At 37.3% G+C, this 19,052-nt stretch overlaps 1 protein-coding gene across 2 annotated transcripts in view; it reads left to right on the plus strand.

Moving 5' to 3' along the window:
- ZNF277 (zinc finger protein 277) overlaps nucleotides 1–17,547 on the plus strand; it is a 113,104-nt gene extending 95,557 nt beyond the window's left edge. For both annotated transcript variants that reach the window (XM_047095794.1, XM_047095795.1), the window contains exons 6-12: nucleotides 2,512–2,622; nucleotides 4,294–4,426; nucleotides 11,317–11,384; nucleotides 12,522–12,618; nucleotides 14,351–14,393; nucleotides 15,356–15,530; nucleotides 17,207–17,547. In XM_047095794.1, the coding sequence (XP_046951750.1) occupies nucleotides 2,512–2,622; nucleotides 4,294–4,426; nucleotides 11,317–11,384; nucleotides 12,522–12,618; nucleotides 14,351–14,393; nucleotides 15,356–15,530; nucleotides 17,207–17,393 (814 nt within the window). In that variant the 3' untranslated portion in view covers nucleotides 17,394–17,547. The remainder of the gene's footprint in view (nucleotides 1–2,511; nucleotides 2,623–4,293; nucleotides 4,427–11,316; nucleotides 11,385–12,521; nucleotides 12,619–14,350; nucleotides 14,394–15,355; nucleotides 15,531–17,206) is intronic.
- Nucleotides 17,548–19,052: the final 1,505 nt, after the last annotated feature.

The raw sequence follows: 19,052 nt of genomic DNA on the forward strand, positions 1-19,052 counted from the left end.
TAAAAAAAAACCAAAAAACTTTTTAATGATAAAGATCTAAAAAAAAAAAAACACCCAAAAACAAAAACTGGGGTATTGTTAATTCCTTAGCACAAACTGGCATTCTATAATTCATTTCTAACATTAACTGCCCAGAGTTAGGATCAGACTCTGCAGGTTTAAGGGCATCCATCATTCCCAACAAGACTGCCTCTACTTTAGACACCAGCCACAAGTTCAGTTGACCAACTGACTAAAAATTCAGATTCTCGCCAGTAATTTGCATAGTTCAGTAATTTACCGGAATGACTCACAAACCTCAGAAAGTGGTATACTTAAGATTGCAGTTTTGTTATAAAGGAACAGCCAAGTGAAGAGATCAGGAACAGCCAAATGAAGAAATGTATAGGGCAAAATCTGGTAGGGTCCTGAACTCAGAATTTCTATGCCCTTTCCTCAAGGAATCAAGACACATCACCCACCCAGCTCATCAAGGTATTCACCAACCAGGAATCTTCACTGAGCTTTGGTGCCCAGAGTTTTTAATGAGGCTTCATTTTATAAGCTTGATTGATTCAGTCATTGAATTTAATCTCTACGTTGCTCGCATCTCCAGTCTCCAGACCCCTTCCGTCTCTAGAGGTCTGACTGGCTCAGAATCTCAATCTTTTAATCACATTGTTAGTCTTTCTGTTGACCAGCCCCCATTCTGAAGCTAGCTAGGGACCTATGGTGAGTTGCCTCCTTAGCATAACAAATAGTAAGTTCCTGGGGTTTTAGAAGCTCTATGCCAGGAATCAAGGACAAAGGCCAGACAGATTTCTCATTATACAACAGTTAATATTTACAGAAGTACATCATTTTCTAAACTTTTTTAATGTTTAAGTATTTATTTTGAGAGGGAGAGAGAGAGAGTCCCAAGCACACTCTGTGCTGCTGGTGCCAGAGCACAACACGGGCTTGACGTGGGCTCTGCGGGCTTGAACTCATGAAAACGTGAGATCATGACCTCAGCTGAAATCACGAGTCCATCACTCAAATGACTGAGCCACCCAGGTGCCCCTACAAATGTACATCATTTTTTTTAACATTAAAAAAAATTTTTTTATGTTTATTTTTGAGAGAGAGAGAGTGTTGTATGTGAACAGGAAGAGCAGAAAAAGGGAGACACAGAATCCCAAGCAGGCCCCAGGCACTGAGCTGTCAACACAGAGCCCGATGTGGGGCTCAAACTCACAAAGTTATGTGGAAAAGGAAAATTTTATGTAAATTTATCTAAGTTTTACATAGCAAAAATGCTTATGTGTAAAAATATGTTATTCTATTGAGCATTATTGTCTGGAAAACACTGAAAAGGAGAGGATAGGTACACAGATAAAGTACTTGCTAGAATTCAGAAAATGTTTTGATTGAAACACTGATGTTAGAACATCACTAATGAAGATTTGATTCTTATATAAGTCAGTTGGCATAGAGAAAAATCTGTGCCAAAAGGTACTGTGAAATACTCCACCAAATACTAGTTTTATTCAAAGTTATCAATAGTTAAGCACTTAGACAAACAGAGCATATTAACAATGAGATTAATAAATGTGACCCTACATAGTTTAAAAAAAACAACATTTTCATAGGGATGGATGCTTTATTTCATTTTCTAAAGGAAAAAAAATAATAATCCTAGAAACAATTATTTTGGGTCAGCTAAGTGTCTAAATAAAGTAGATAAAACAAACTGTATAATGTATCAGTATGCATAGTCTATCAATGGTTTGTGTATTAATGAGTTCCCCAAAACTGTCACCTTTATTTTATGAACTAAAGTTGTGATAAAGGGAGTGCTTGGCTGGCTCAGTTGGAAGAGCATGTGACTCTTGATCTCAGTGTCGTGAGTTCAAGCCCCATGTTGGATGTAGAGATCACATACAAACATACATAAAAATAAAGTTGTGATAATGGCCCAATAGAATAACATATTTTTACACATAAGCATTTTTGCTATCTAAAACTTAGATAAATTTACATAAAATTTTCCTTTTCCACATAAACTATTCAACAGTCTGGTGACTGTGTATTCAGTGTGTCAAAACCCTTGCATATAATTGATGTGTGAATGGTGGGTTCCAGATCTCTGTCCAATAGTGAGTTAAATGTCTCTGATTCCAGGACATGCATAGCAGGACATATTTCCCTTTGGCAGTTGTCTCTTCCTCCTCCCATGATAAGTTGGAAAAGTCAGCAAAGCACGTTTTTTTTCACTTAAAGGAGAGAAAACTAATTCATACATAGAGTATATTCCTGTCCACTGGCAAATAATGGAACAAATTTGGACTCACTTTACAAAGAATTCATGTGATTATATGAGTACTTAAATACTTTATAACATATCACTGTTTCATAGCCCAAAAGTGTGTTTTAGTGTTTAACCTTTGCATGTACTTCTGATTAGTGTTATCATTTTGAAAATGCTATTCCTGATCTGATTTTTTACTAGATGATTTATAAATAGTATAAATTGCTCATATTTCTTCCTAGATCTGTTCTTTTGAACCACATGGCCAGAGAACATGCTTTCAACATTGGCTTGCCAGACAACATTGTAAACTGCAATGAATTTCTGTGCACATTACAGAAAAAGCTTGACAAGTAAGTATTTTTTTTTCCATGAAACATATCCTGCAGTTATTTTAATTTTCAATTCTGTTGGGAATTTTTTTAAATGTCTGTTGGGAATTTTTAAAAATTAATCTAAAAGAAGTAATTAACAAAATAGAATTTTCTCATTTCTCATGTTGGAAAAGTTCACGTTTTGCATCACAGTGTTGTTCATTTTGTCTAGATCATATTGCCTTTTACCATTTTTTAAATAAAAGTATCATATATAGCAAACAATGTACATACCATAAAAAAGTATATAGTGTAGAAGAGTATTCTCTCCATCCAACCAAAGAAATAAAACATTATAAATTTCCTTGAATCTTTATATGTATCTCCTCATTAGTATCTCCCCATTTTTTAATTTTGTATTCGTAATTCTTTTGCTTTACAGTATAAGTTTTCACATATTTAGTAAATATATTGTCAAATTGTATGTTACTCAGCTTTATATCAGACATAACGTACTATATCCATTCTTTTACCTTTTAGTATGTATTCACATTTATATATCATAACACTCCACTTTTCCTAAGGTCATATTCTGGTGACCATGGGTATCTAGAGCTTAGCTTGTTAAAGTAAGGAAGAAATTCTATGGGTCACTAAAATGGCTTTCAAAAATCTATCTACCTTTCTTTCTAGAACAGGGCCCAATATTTTTCTCTCACAACCTAGGTTTTTTTGGTTTTTGGGTTTTGTTTTCAAATAAAATCTCAGCCCACAATATTTGAAGCAATAACATTAAGAAAAATGTATTAATTGACACAGATCTGTTATTAAAAGTTCTGAATTCAAATTCTGGTACCAGCACTCCACTACAACAAGTCTTTTCACTCATATTAAATGATCCTTCATTTATAAAATAATACTAGATGTATTTTCTAGCAAGATTAGCATAATGAATATCCCTAGTTAGTTTATTTATCCCATAAACTATAGTTATTTCTGTGACACAAGAAATGGTTAAAAGGGTGTTTAGTAGTGATGACACAAGAATTCAAAATTTGAACTGATTTCAGTCATTTGAGAGTTTTCATGTGCAAGGAAGATTAGACATAACCTGTGTGACTCCAAGAAATAGAACTCTAACTAGACTGCTAGGGAGAAGTTATAGGCCATATGAACTGTCAGACATAAGATGAGGAAGATATTTTATTAGAAATCTGTTCATTTTCAGTAGAAAATGAATGACAACAGAGAGGGCAAGTAACTTGACCAAGTCCCATAGTTAAATATGTACTGGAAGTAGGAATTAACCCTTGCAAATCTACGCATGGGCTAATTTGTTGTACTCAATGGAGGCAACCAATGCTAGTTATCAATCAGCATAATTATTTGAAGAACATGCCTATGTTTTCATTTTTAGAAGAGATCATTTGATTAGAAAACACTAAAATAATTTTTGGATCTTAGCTATCTTTGTCACGGTTTGAACTGCATAGCCAAGTTGGCTAACTTAGCCAACTACAAAATAAACCACGCATGCATCCCACAAAGTCAAAGAAATAAAGTGAGAGGGTTCCAACAAGGATGTCATATCCCAGTTGAAGATTCTTTGTGACCTAAAATGAGTAATCGTAAGACTTAATAATAAAGGGCTATTGCAGCAACTATCCAAGAGACTTGTGTAATCTGTCAATGTTTGTGCATTTCTTTTAGCTTGCAGTGCTTATACTGTGAGAAGACCTTCAGGGACAAAAATACGCTTAAAGATCATATGAGGAAAAAACAGCATCGGAGGATCAATCCTAAGAACAGAGAATATGACCGATTTTATGTCATCAATTATTTGGTAAGCCTTTCTCTTCATAATTTAAAATTTGCATTTCCATGAACAAATATCTTTCCAAGGGCTGTCTAATATTTAAACAAGCAATTAGTAGAAAGGTCAAAATGCAATCAAGGGACACTTTCAAGCAGTGATTAGCTTTAAAATGGTTAGTTTATAAATCGCAACTTGATTTGGTTTGTCTTTGATTTGCCAGAATTTTACATAGTAAAAATGTCATGCCTGTAGGATTCATAGTGATCTTGAACAAAAAAAAGTAATAATAGATATAAGGTACTTGGATATCCACGTATTCTCTCCCATTTGTGATATTATCTATTACCTTGAGTCCAGAGACTATATTCTCTACAAAAAACATCTCTTGACAGCTGGATGTGCTAGGTGTGCTATGCTAGATAACCCTTTAAAAAAAACAATCTTTTACTCTTTCCTCTTTCCCCTTTAAAAAAATCTTCCCTTCCCCATAAAGAAAAAAAAGTATCATCCTCCTTGGCCAGCATATCTTTGATGGAAATTTTAGAGAAACCAAATCATTTCACTAGGCAAGAGGACTTTTATTTGTTTGGCTAATAGAACGTAATAATGGAGTCATCATGTCAAGGATTTTAAATATATTAAAAGCTTTCCTTCCTTAGAAACCTCAAAACCACTTGCTGACCTTTTTGGTTAAGAGAACATATTCAGCTGGTGCAGCACGCGTCACTGGGGGGGTATTTGGAAATGTGAGAGGGGATTCTGAATGACACAGTGACTGGGAGTGCTAGCGCCCTGCCCTAGTCTGCTGAATTGGGGGGGGAGGGCTGTACATTACAAAGGAGAGGATCCACTCCTTTAAAGAAAGGAGTTAAGGAACTCTCCGCTAGAATTAGAAGAAAGCTAGAGAGTTCTCTTTCCGACATGTTTCTTAGGCAAATGGAAATTATTTTTTTCCTCGCAATAGGAAATTAGAATCAAACTCAGTAGCCACAGAAGGCATAACTGATTATAATCAACCATTTTATCTGTTGGGCAGAAACAAGCATATCCTGAAATATGTTGGAACTCTCTGCTGGAGGGTGGAATTTTTGTCTGTTCTAACTAAACCTTATAGCGTTAAAGTAAAATTCCCCTTGAGAAGCAAGTTTGACATGTGTTTGAAGATTGACTCCGAGAGGTTGCCATGATCTGCTACAAATGTTTTACAACTAGCTAAAGGCAAAGGCACCCTCTGAGTCCTTCAATCTTCTCTAGAAATCAGTCATTCATTCCTAGAACAAACGCTGCTTCAGGGCCAGCCCAGTCCAATGGGGAGTAGACCTCAGTGTTAGCCCTAAGAAATACCACCTATTGCAGAAAGCTGTGGAAGCAATTTAACAGTACTTCCTTCCGGGGATCTTTTAAAATGATATTCAAGACCTTGGGACTAGCGGAACATTATATAGCTGGAGGTATTTACCTTTTAGAGGAGACTTCAAAAGGACTGCTCACTCAAATTCTGCTGGCACTTTTAGAAAAGTATGATACTTATTCTCTGGGCATCAAGTAGTGTGTCTGTCAAAACTGAAATTATCTACAAGGACCAGCTGTCTCTAGATGAGCATGCTAGATTTTACTGCCCACTGACTGCCCAGATGTCATGTGGCATGAATCATAGCCTAAGAGAAGTGTTTCAAGAGAATATAAAGACTTTAATAATATATAAAATGAAAATTAAATCACTTTAGAAAAATGGTGATAAATAGCAGTAATTTTTTTTCTTTTAACTAGCAACATTTGAGTACTTGATATGTGCCAGGCACCATCTTGGGTATTTATATTAAGCCATTTACTCTTAAGCATATCCCTATGTCACAGGTTTTATCTTTATCACCATTTTGTAGATTAGGAGATTAGGCACAGGTCTTTTTCCAAGGTCACATAGTTAGAATACTTAACCTCTCTGTATATCCATTTTATAATTTTTCCTCAATGTTTACAGTTGAAATAATACTAGTACCTACCTCTTACTTTGTTGGTTGAGTTTTTGGTCAAGTAATGGTGATGAACTCATAATGATCACCTTCTTGCCTGTTCTCTTTTGTACCAAACTAGAAAGTGATTCAAGGTCAAAGAAAAGCTGACTTCAACAGGCTCCTCAAGGGCTCTGACCCACAACCTTAGCCTTCTTAGCCCTATATGCTTTCCCACTGAGGTAAATAGCCCACAATAATAAGAATGATTTAAAAAAATAAAACCTAGGGGCGCCTGGTGGCTCAGTCTGAAGCCTCTGACTTGGGTTCAGGTCATGATCTCATGGTTTGTGAGTTCAAGCCCTCTGCTGACAGCTCAGAGCCTGGAGCCTGCTTCAGTTTCTATGTCTCCCTTTCTGTCTGCCCCTGCCCTGCTTGCTCTCTGTCTCTCTCAAAAATAAACATACATGAAAAAAAAATTTTTTACACAAAACCTAAAATATGTTATGATTAGCTGTAGCATTTTGGAATGATGTAAACTTAACTCAGAAAAGGATTGAAGAAGGGGCGCCTGGGTGGCTCAGTAGGTTAAGCATCCGACTTCAGCTCAGGCCATGATCTCACCATTTGTGAGTTCAAGCCCCGCATCAGGCTGTGTACTGACAGCTCAGAGCCTGGAGTCTGCTTCGGATTCTGTGTCTTCCTCTCTCTCTGCCCCTCCCACACTCACACTCTCTCTCTCTCTCAAAAAAGCAAATAAATATTTTTTTTAAATTAAAAAAAAAATGACTGAAGAAGCTAATAAAGTCTCTAAAGATGTAGAAGTGTCCTAACATAGAGAATTGCTTACCAGAAGTATCAACCTTAATAATATCCTGAGTATTGTAGTAAATAAAAGGCATCATAACAAATAGAACGAGTATATAAACAACTGTTCCCAATATTAATAATGTGTAGTTAGAGAAAAATGAGGCCCAGAGATTTCTCAGCATCCTTTTAGATTTCTTTTAGACCCCATTACTGAAAATATTTAATATTTCATAAAAATATTTAATATGAAGAATGAATTCTTCTAAGAGTTTAAGCAATGAATAATGACGTTGCTTTATTTTCAAAGATGGGAAAAACAATACTGAGAGACATTCACTGTGTATTCCTCTGAGGGAAGAGGCTTACATGACTGAGGAAAGTGGGCCAAAAAGAGAAGAACTATTGTTAGGGTCTACATACCCATTTCTCACATCCTCTTCCCTGTAAGAGTCACTTTAACTGGCTTTATACATTCTACAAACATTTGAGTGCCTTCCAGGTACCAGACACTGGTGGAAGAGGAAGAAAAATATTACGGACAAGGTGGTTAATTTAAGTCCCTACTCCCAGAGAGTTAAAGGTTGGTATGAGAGACAGGCATGTAAGCACGTAATTTCAGCACCTTGGAATGGGGTGTATGAAGTTAATGCTTGGACCTCTCCTGTAGCACATTAATGCAGTAATTGAGTCATGGGCCCACAGAGTTGCTCACCTCCGCTCCAAACAGAATCTCCAGGCCAGCAGTGCTGGCAGCATCCAGGATATTCCTGGCAAGATGCCCTCTGATAGTCATCAAAGGTGAGAGAGCTAAGGACAGAGGCTGGTTTTGGCTCTCCTCTGAGCTCAGCGAATTGACAGATACATTTTTCTTCCTTAGGTGAGATGATTTCCATGTTTAATAATTCATATCAGTTTTTGAATAATAACAGACTTGCAAATACATAAAAAGTCCCTATGCATATTCTGGATTACCTACTTACGGGTTCTTTCTTTGTTTTCTCACAAACAAAAGGGCTCAATGGCTAGGGGGGATGGCCAAGGGGACAATTTCACAGGCAGTTTCACATTCAGATTCCCCTGCCTCAGAGGGAAATGAACTGTGTACATCATCATTGAGCCTTCAGCTGCCTATTCCTAAGGTACTCCTGTTTCAAGCCCTGAATTTTCCTAAAGGAAACTGTTTTTGCTGTGGCTTTATCGTTTTTGATTTCTATTTTTTTATTCTTAAAATATACAGAGCCATTTGTAACAGAATTGTGCTCTTAACCTGTTTTCATAGTTTTGGTATAGTTCTCTCTACTGAAATTATTAACATTTAAGACACCTCTTTCTCTGTTTATGATGGGTTTTTTGTGTAAGTACATAGAAGTTTGTGTGTGGAGCGGTGGGGGTGCTGGGTGAAGAGGATTTTTTTTTTGTTTTTCTTGTCCACCCTCTCATTGATCATAAACCATCTGATGCAGGAGGTTGAGGGGGTGTTCTGAACATCTTTACTGACATGCCTTCCAAACTTTGTTTTTTTTTTTTTTTAATTCTTTGCTTTCCTAACATGATTCATTAGCAGGCACAGAACCTTAATTAGGGAGTTCTGTGCTCTGTTTTTTTTTTTTTTTTTTCTTCTTTTTGGGTCTTATTCCTATAATAAACTATATATATTCGACTGTACATGGCAGAGCATTCTAGGAAAGTCTGGGCCAATGTCACCTGCAAATCACTTGTTACCTACTACACTAATGATCACGGAGTTCCATTTTCCTCTCAAATGGTAAACAGTTAGTGCTGTATTGCCTAGAAAAATTCCTACGTGTTCTACCAAATACTGAGAAAATTGCACAATAATGCTTTGAGTTTGGAAGTTTGATACTGAAAGATATTTTATGTCTCTTTGGCCAAAACATTTATTGATCAACAACATTTGCCCATATCACTGAAAATGGTAATAGATGGCCCTTCCTTGAATTAATATCTTGCAGCAATGACCTTAAAGTACAAGTCCGGAGAGACCAAGTAATCCATGAAAGATTTAATTCATCACCAAAAATTCCAACTAACAAAGATCCCATTGGCAGTTTTGAGGCCATTCTTGGTGTCCATAATGAGGTTCAGACATTTCGTGACAACTCTGGGAAATACATTATAGACTCCAAATTAAATATCTCTAATGACATTATGGTAAATCTCTGCATGTCTGAGTTTATGCATCATTTAGCTGATAGATAATGACAGCTTCAAAACCTCTCATTAAGTTGATGAATGATAGATTTTCTTTTTTCCTAAATCATAATGGACCTTATAGTTCTTTGTTTTTGGTTAAATGAATACCTTTTTAGAGAAAAAAATATTCATAACTGAGAGTAAATTTTGGTTATTTTTTTCCAAAGGAGGAATATCTATCCAGGATGTCTGTATTTGTGGCAGGTCAGGTCAATCTTGACTGTAACCATAGTTTAGCTGCTTGAAAAGGTGTCCATTATTGTTCCTACATCCCTCTTTAATGTACTCTCTGCTTTTGCATGGCATAGTGGGAAAATTAGATGGAGAGAGAAGAAAAGACAAGAGAATGACTCAAGAATAGAAAAGAGAAATGGTTGGGCCAAAAGAAATGATTTCTACTCAACGCTCCATAAAGTTTTGCTGAAACTATGACTCAATTTGCCAGACACAGCCCTAAATGGGTAGAGCTTCTCCATGAACTGTGAGAAATAAAAGAGATTTGAGTAGATACTTGAGTACGTACTGTTGCCTGGTACCATGTATTTATATCCAGGCGTTCTTTGTTTTATTGCACTTTGCAGACAGGCATTTTTTACAGATTGAAGATTTGTGGCCACTTTGTTTTGAGCAAGTCTATCAGCACCATTTTTTCAACAGCATTTGCTCACTTCATGTCTTGGGGTCACATTTTGGTAATTCTCAGAGTACTTAAGTAAGGTATGTACATTATTTTTTTAGATAAAATGCTTGCACACATAAATTACTACAGTATAATATCAACATAACTTTTATATGCACTAGGAAACCAAATGTTCATTTGACTTGCCTTATATTGATGGTCTGGAACCAAACCTACAATATTTCTGAGGTATACCCATACATTAACTAATTTATTTAATCACCTTACAAAAACCTTTTGAGATAGAATCTAAATTGGCATTGAATTGTTAGATTTTTTTCAGTTATAATTTAATTTAAAAAATACTTTCTAGTACTTACTGTATGCCTGGGTCTGGAAATGTAACAGTGAACAAAGTCCATGTCCTCATGGGCATTCTGGTGGAAAAAACGAATAGCGAATAAGAAAACAAATAGATAACACAAACTTGATTTCAGGTAGCGATCAATGCTTTAACGAAAATAAAAAACATAACAGGGGAATAAAAAGTAACTTGGAGAAGGGGTGTAGTTTTAACAGAGTAGTCAGAAAAAGAGATGGTAACATTTAAGCAGATGCCAGGATGACTGAACCCTGCAGTTATGTGAGAGAGCAGTGTTCAGACAGAGAATACAACATGTACAGGACCTGGGTAGAGGCGAGCCTGCTGTGTTCAAGCAAAAAGACTGATGTGTCTGGAGCAAACTGGGCCAGAGAAAAAGTGGTGGGCCCTAAGAGATGGAGAAGGAGCCAGGGCAGAACGTGGAGATCGGCCTCTGAATTTTGTCCTCCATGTGGTTAAGAAGCCATGGGAGGGTTTATACAAACAGGGAAGTGTCCTTTAGAAAGATCACTGTGCTGCTGTTTGAAAAATAGACTGTAGGGGACCTCAAGGAGAAACAGTCCAGCTAGGACAGTGTTTCAGGGTCCCCATCCAGAGATATTTTTGGATTTCTAAAAAGATCCCCAAGAGATTCTAATGTACATCCAGGGTTAAGAAATGTTGGTTTACATTTAAGAGAAAGGAATTTGATTGAAAAAATACTGCTGCTTCTCCAAAAAGAAAAACATTAAAAATGTTTTAGGATACATCCTTCCTTGTCACCGAAATAACTGTTTTAATAAATCCTACGTGTATTGATTTAAGACCACCGAGTATGAGTTTCTGTGGGGGTTTTTTTATGGTTGTTTTTTTTTTTAAGTTCTGTGTCTATTTTCTCTCTCCTTTCTCCTCTTCACCCCGCTTCTTCCAGCTCTCTAATCCTTCTGTTCTTCCCACAAAGGAACTTGGAAAATCGTGGGAGGAAGTTCAGTTGGAAGACGATCGGGAGTTGCTAGACCATCAGGAAGAGTAAGACTTGTTACTGCTGCTAATTAATTGTGGTTGTTTTAAGAGTAGGAAAACATTTCTTCAGTTGGTTTAAAATGATCATTCTGAAGAGAGAATAGAAATAAAAAAGACTTTCTTTTTAAGCCATCCATCCTTCCATGTATTAGTGCAAAAACTTGAATTCAAAGTAACTTCAGCATAAAAATCATTAAAGCGACTATTACTCTAACTAAATAGTTTTTTGCCTTTAAAACTGTTAATTGGACACACAGGTAAAATATAGTGCAGAGAAAAATACCTTCTATTGGTGTTTTGCTCACTTGGTTGGTGCCCAGACCTTGAAGTGATATGATTAGAGAATATAATGGAAGTGAAGTTAACCTTGTTCCATGTTCATCCCATTGAGTCACTGAAAACTCGAGTCACTGGAAACTCACAGCTCCTTTCCTTGGAGTTACAGCCTTGAGACATGTGTTTTTCAACCTAAAAGGATTCCCTGTTACTCATCCGCTTTTCCTTCAAAGCCGTTTGGCCTTTTTTTCTCTCCGAGAATTTCAGTTTTCCAGGCTCAGGAATGAGAAGTTGGCAGTATCTCCAAAAATAAATGCAGGGGGTGGTGGGTCGGCAGGAATGGTAGGTAATATAGGTCCTGTATGATTTTTAACTTCTCTGTCTACCACCAGATTTAACACTTGTCCCATTTGAATGATCAGCATTTCTCACATGAAGGATGTACGATTTGCTTTTTAAAACACACCATTTGTCATGCAGAGACATACTCCCAGCCTTACACTTCACAGCATGTGTACTTAGTGGTTGTGGCTAATGAGAGAGAGCATCGCATCTCTGATAGGCCTCCTTTGCAAATTAAACCTGGCTGTGTCAGAAAGACATTATCCTGATTCTGCAGTGAAATAGCTGCTCAGAAGAGAAGCAGATAGAAGAAAATGGAGCAGCACCTGTTCGCTATTTATATTAATTTCATGGTGCTGCTCTGAATTTCAAAAGCTGTATCAAAAAGTCATAATATGATGTGACAATCTTTACAGCGATGTCAGAGTTGAAAGAGATTGGCAGGGTTTCCTAGGGAGGAGAAAGTAATACCAAGTGACTGTGTGAGGGGAATCTCCGTATTTACTATTTTCTTTTTTAACACAGCGACTGGTCTGATTGGGAAGAGCGCCCTGACTCTGCTGTCTGCCTATTTTGTGAAAAGCAAGCAGAAACAATTGAGAAATTATGTGTCCACATGGAGGTAAGATGCTTGTATTCGTCTGAATTTTGTTTTCTTCTGGCAGGGTGGCTGATAGCAGTAGCAGTCTTATCAGCTTCTATGTTTAATTTCTGTCATCCTGTTCCTAAAAATGCGATAAGCAAAATGAGAGACCGCCAGATCCGTCAAGGAGAACCAGAACTCAGGACAGTTGAGTACAGGGCACTGGACCTATGTGAAAGGTCAGCATAGGAGTTCGCAGACCATTCGTGCTGTCCTTCCTCTCAGATCTTTGTAGATAATTCTCATTTAGAATGCAGGACCTGTATCCATGATTAACAGTGCTCAAGATATAGACAGGTTCTAAGTCTTTTTCCACTGCTTCCTGTGCTGGTAAGGAGAGCAGAAGGGAGAAGGTTGCCCTTCACAAAGCCCTTGATGAAATGGGGGACACCGGCAGAGAGGGTGCATGGTGTGGCTGTGCAGCTCCTTCAGTTACAACAATTTGGAGGGAAGAAATGTGAGGGCGTTTCCAGCCTGTGTGTTCTTTTCTGGATGCCATTTTTATGTTACAATTAAGCTTGAAGGTAATAATTCTAAACCTTTTTTTCATGCCAGTGTATCTGAGAGACGACACACTCCCAACACCTCTGATCCTAAGCTGCACAGTGGGGGTGGGAAGGGGGACATCTAATGATTCAGGACGGTAGCGCAGCTTGGGGGGAGAGGGGTGATTATAATAGAAAAATATTGCCGGATGATTCTCATATGCTCTCCCTACCCTCCCCCGGCCGTCTCTGCCAACCGTGACGCAGAGCATCCTGTTTCACCCACCTTCTCCCCACTCTCATTCAGACGCACTGTTCTCAATTCCGTAAAGTAAGAACTTAGAAGGTATTCAAAAGGCCACGAGCGTTTACCCTATGAAAGCAGAGAGTAATTTTCTCTGAAACAGGTTGCTGATAGTATTGTGTGTATAGTTTCTAGCATTTAAAATTAATTCATAATATCCTAAAATCTTTGAACTGAAGGAAGTCTCAGCCCCCCACCCTGTGTAGGAATTCCCTTTGCAACACCCTTGACCCGTGTCCACGGCCTCTGCTCAGTCACTTTCGGAGATAAAGAGTCAATGGCGTTCCTAATCATCCTGCCTCTGATGTGACACTAAATGCCTTCACAGGGAGTTAGATGGTCTTTATTCTCTGTAAGCTTTTAAGTTCAAACATTTACCCAGATGGACGATTGCAGGAGTGGAACAGAATAAAATAAGTCTGCATTGTAAAAATCAAAAGAAATGTAATTTGTGGGAAGATGTGAGTGAAGAGAAATTTGCATTAAGCAGTGTACTTGACAGCATAAAATGAAAAGCAGATTTGCAAAATCACCTATCTGCTTGTGTAGCAAAGGACCTATATCCATAATTCGAGTCCAGGCGCACAGTATGGTAAGTAGGGCCACGTCTTACTAGAGACTGGGGACACTTTTGTCAGACTGCAGAATGCATACATAGTAAATTGTGAAAACTGTAGATACAAACTGTGAATAATTAAAATGTTTTAGCTGATTGGCATGACTTGTTTGGACTGTGCTTTAAAAAGTAGTTGGATGTGGGGAGGGAAACAGTTACATTTCGACTACTTCAGAAGCAGAAGATGATGAACTGAGACTGAGTTTCAGCAGTGTTCAAACTCCTATGAATAAGCTGTCTGTTTATAACTTCAGCCTGAAAGATTAAATAATTTATATACTCACAGATATTCATTCCTTTTTTTAGGAAGCACACGATTTTGATCTCCTCAAAATAAAGTCAGAACTTGGTAAGTTTGATTCAGAAGTTGTTTTCCATGATGCTGCATTTTTATACACTATTCTGTAAACGATGCCTGCGTTCAGTAGTCGTGATTGGGGAGTGCACAGCCAAAATGTGTCTCTCCACAGATGGTCTCAGCAGGACTGCCTGAAGCAGTGATTCACAACCATTTTGAACTGTAACGTTCAAATATGGTTTTTGGTTTCATATGGTCTTCCTTCTTTCCTACATATATGAATATGCTTCAAATAAAACACAAGTTAATGGTTAGTATCTTTCATAAAGTGGAAGGGGCTGATGGGAAGACCATGGATTTTGAAGTCAGAGCTCAGATTCCAGCCCCAGCCCTTAATGACTGTGTGACATAAGGCCTCAGGTCAACAGACTGTTACAGGGAGTGGAGAATGTATACAAAACACCTACTGCACTGTTTGACAGTGTAGCTAGATTATTTACCATAGACAGATGTACCCAATTGCATCATCCTCAGTGTCACTGTGATAGAAAGATTAGGGGCATAAAGATGTAAATTACTGACGTGCTAATGGCTCGAAGATTAGAAAGTTTACCTCCCACACCTCAGCTCACTGACTATTTTCCTAGACTCTGGAAAGTGTCATGTTACTTTGCTGTCCTTACAGATATGTATATATGTCAAATCCTACCTCAACCACTTACAAACTGTGTAGCTGTGGACAGTTTCCTAACACATAATGTGGACATGGTAGTACTACCTGTGTGGTAGAGTTTTTCAAGAATTAAATGTATTAATTAATTAATACATGGAAAATGATTAGAACAGTGCTTAGCACATAAGCCCTATGTAAGTATTGGCTGTTGTTATTTGGTATCTATTATTATGCTTTACAATTGTACTGCCTCTTCAGGTTGGGTAATAAAGGGAAGTGGCTCTTTTGCAAAAATGGGTCTGACCAGTTGTCTAGTGATTCTGTAAACTGTCATTTTCAGGATTGAATTTCTATCAGCAAGTAAAATTGGTCAATTTCATTCGAAGGCAAATTCACCAATGTAGATGTTATAGTTGCCATGTGAAATTCAAGTCCAAAGCAGAGTTAAGGACTCACATGGAAGAGACTAAACATACATCACTGCTTCCTGAAAGAAAGATATGGGATCAACCAGAGTGAGTAATTCTTTGCTCAATATCCTTAATGTCCTATGTTTTCAGTACTTCTTTGCTCCATAACCCTTATTTGTTCCTTTATTCAGTTAAATAAAGGAGAAACGTATGTTTATTGTAAAAAGTAAAAATTTTCAAAAACCTTATTTTTAAGGGGCGCCTGGGTGGCTCAGTCAGTTAAGAGTCCGACTTCAGCTCAGGTCACGATCTTGTGGTCTGTGAGTTCGAGCCCCACATCAAGCTCTGTGCTAACAGCTCAGTCTGGAGCCTGTTTCAGATTCTGTGTCTCCCTTTCCCTCTGCCCTTCTCCCACTCGCACTCTCTCTCTTTCAAAAATAAATAAACATTTAAAAATATATATTTTAAACCTGATTTTTAAAGTAATCCCCCTTTTATAAATGTAACCAACTATTTCAGATTTTGTGGTATGAAGATAAAGATGTAGATATAGAAGTATCAATTTTTAAAATTATGTTAAGAGAATGTTGTAAGCATTTTGCATCATTTTTTAGGGTTGCCAAATATCCCATTCACTAGATATACCTAATTTGTTAGATAGTGAGATTACTTCTTGCATTTTGTTCTTATAAATAGTAACACAATGACTATCCATACGCCTGCATTTTTGCACACTGATCTAATTTTTCATTTAGATAAGCTCCTAGAAATAACATTACTGTGTCGAAGAACATCCAACTATTAGGGCTTTGGGTATATACTTTGCATCTCAGTACTTTATAAATGTTAAGCAGTTGGCCCACAGATCTATACCTCTGTAGGTGGTATCAGACTGCCAGGTATCCTTTGCCAGTTCAGCCTTCTGGGCTGGTCCTCATATCAGTCTGGACAACCTCAGCTGAGGGAACCTCTGAGAGGTTATAGGGTTCTAGCTACCTGGAGGTTCCTCTCAGAGAATGTTAAATCTGCACCACCACCCCTGCCCCCACACACTAGCCGAAAAGCACTAGATTTTCATCTTTAAAAAATCCTAGATTTGTGAAAGACAAAGTCATTTCTGGATTGACCTGAGACCCTGTTCCTATAATTCTCATTAAGTAAGTTGAAATCTTTAGAGATACACCAGAGCTAACTCCTAAATGTGTCCAGAAAAGGAACCAGAATAATAGACTTAAAATTCTGTAGATGTTTGATTTTTGTTCACCTAGAATGAAGGAACCAGTAATGATTAGGTTGGGAAGGACACACACACACACACACACACACACACACACACACACACTGTCAAGGGAAATTGTTTTCATCAGATATATGAAGGATTAATGTACGAAAGAGTAGCCATATTTGAATTTTGTTAACCTCTAGGGAGGAACTGGGACTTAGAGTAAAAATGAAAGGGTTGTCATTTTTAGCCTTATCTGTGGAGATATCCCTAGCAACTAGAGCTGCTTGGTTCTAGAGTAAGCTGCCTTTTCAGGTAGTGAATTTCTGTGGAATATGAAGCACAGGCCAAATGGGCAGCTAGCAAGGATACTAGCAAGAATGATGTCATCCAGTAGAGGTCAAAGTAAAAGTAATTCACAAGTTATTTCCCCATACCACCTTTGCAAAATGCTGTTGAAACTGTTGACAGAGAAACCTGGCAGAATTATAGTAACGTGTATGTTCATTTGCCTAGAAACTTTTCTGGATTTATTCAACATGTCTTTGGTTGTTTTCAGGTATTATTTTCCAACCTATGAAAACGATATTCTACTATGTACACTGTCTGACAGTGAAAGTGACCTGACAGCTCAGGAACAAAATGGAAATATCACCATCATCAGCGAAGATACATCTAAACTGCATGCTTTGAAACAAACCAGTATTTTGAACCAGTTGCTACTACATGAGGGCTTGAAAAACTAGAAGAAAATGCCACAGAAGCAACTTTTCATGTTTTTCGCTTATGAGACAGACTCAGAAAAATTGTTTAAATTTGAACATCAGCAAAGGATTAGACCCTGGTGAAATAAAATTTTTCAAAAGTACTTTTTAAAAAATAAAGTGAGGACTTTTTGTATTTTGGCTATAACATTTTACTATGTAATCATTATAAATGATCTCATTTCATTAGACTAGGTTATGTATAATAAGGAGGACATGCGGGGTGCCTAGTTGGCTCAGTTGGTGGAGCATGTGACTCTTGATCGCAAGGTCATGAGTTTGAGCCCCATGTTGGATGCAGAGATTACTTTAAAAAAAATTTTTTTTAATAAGGAAGACACGCAAATCACAAATGAAGTGTTCAAATTATTGATAAAGTTTTTTTTCCTCTATCACCCATTCTCCTGTAGACTGGTAGATGTAAGAAGTTCCAGTAAATTTGTGTTCAAATTATTTTTTGTCAAGGATAATTTATAAGAAGTACTATCCCTGTTGTATCACACCAGGCACGTAATATCCATGTACCAGGTTTAGGGATGTGAGAATGAACAGTCCACTCAGGTATTGTCAGCCAGTGGATTCTTAGAAAGTTCCCCATCGGTCTTTCATCTAACCAGTTTAGTATTCGTTGGTAATTGTTACCTATTATTTTTTGTAATGGCTGCAAAATGATGATTTTTCTAATTCTATCATTTCTTTTACAGTGGGTTCTTTACACAGCATGTGTGCTATGGAGCACTGGAGTTTTAAGTTCTAGTTTTCAATTGTTAGTACCAGTCTGTGTAGGCAGTGCCCAAAGACTAATCTTGAAGTAATATAGACTGTCCAGAGTCTCAAGCCTAATCTCCTACCATATGATCCAAAATTCACTGGATTTGTAAGTTATATAGGCTCTGACCATGGCTTTAGATTTCCAAGCCTCCAGCTTTGCAGACACCTGTACAAGGCTTTTATTAAAAACCAAGCAGACAAATGCAAGCCCTTATTATAATGGAAAATGCCTAAATTAAAGACGCAATTGATCTAAATTGAGTTTATGTTTATTTATTTACTTTGAGAGAGACTGAGTGAGTGGGTGAGGTGCAGAGAGGAGAAAGAATCCCAAGCAAGCCCCGCACCATCAGCGCAGAGCCCTACACAGGGCTCGAACCCATGAACCATGAGATCATGACCTGAGCCAAAACCAAGAGTCAGACACTTAATCGACTGAGCAACGCAGATGCCCATGATTTAAATTGTTTTAAAATCAAAGATTAATAAGACAGTTAGTCTGTGCCTAGAACCTTATGTCTCTAGGAATCAGATTTGTTCAGGAAATCAGAGAATGTCTAGAGTGTTTCTAGAATATGTTTTAATCTTAGAACAAGCGCAATGAAAGAACAAAATTAAGAATAATTTGCGTGTGAAGGAGAAAGCTCTTTTGGAGATAAAGTTGAGGTCTTAGAGAACAGATCAGATGGATATATAAGGAAAAATGAAATTGAAGGACAGGTAAAAGGGAAAAGATGATGTACTTAGGTTTAATTCATATAAGAGGTTATTTTTTTTAATGACTAAGATGTTTTGGAGGGTACTTTTTTTTTTAGCTCAGAAATAATAACTTGGTCCCAAAAAAATCAAACAACAATAGAAGCAAAATCT

Source organism: Lynx rufus, unplaced genomic scaffold (assembly GCF_022079265.1).
Source record: "Lynx rufus isolate CCGP_SWC_20201006 ecotype Redwood Valley unplaced genomic scaffold, mLynRuf1.p SCAF_4, whole genome shotgun sequence".
In the NCBI taxonomy this organism is placed as follows: Eukaryota; Metazoa; Chordata; class Mammalia; order Carnivora; family Felidae; genus Lynx; species Lynx rufus.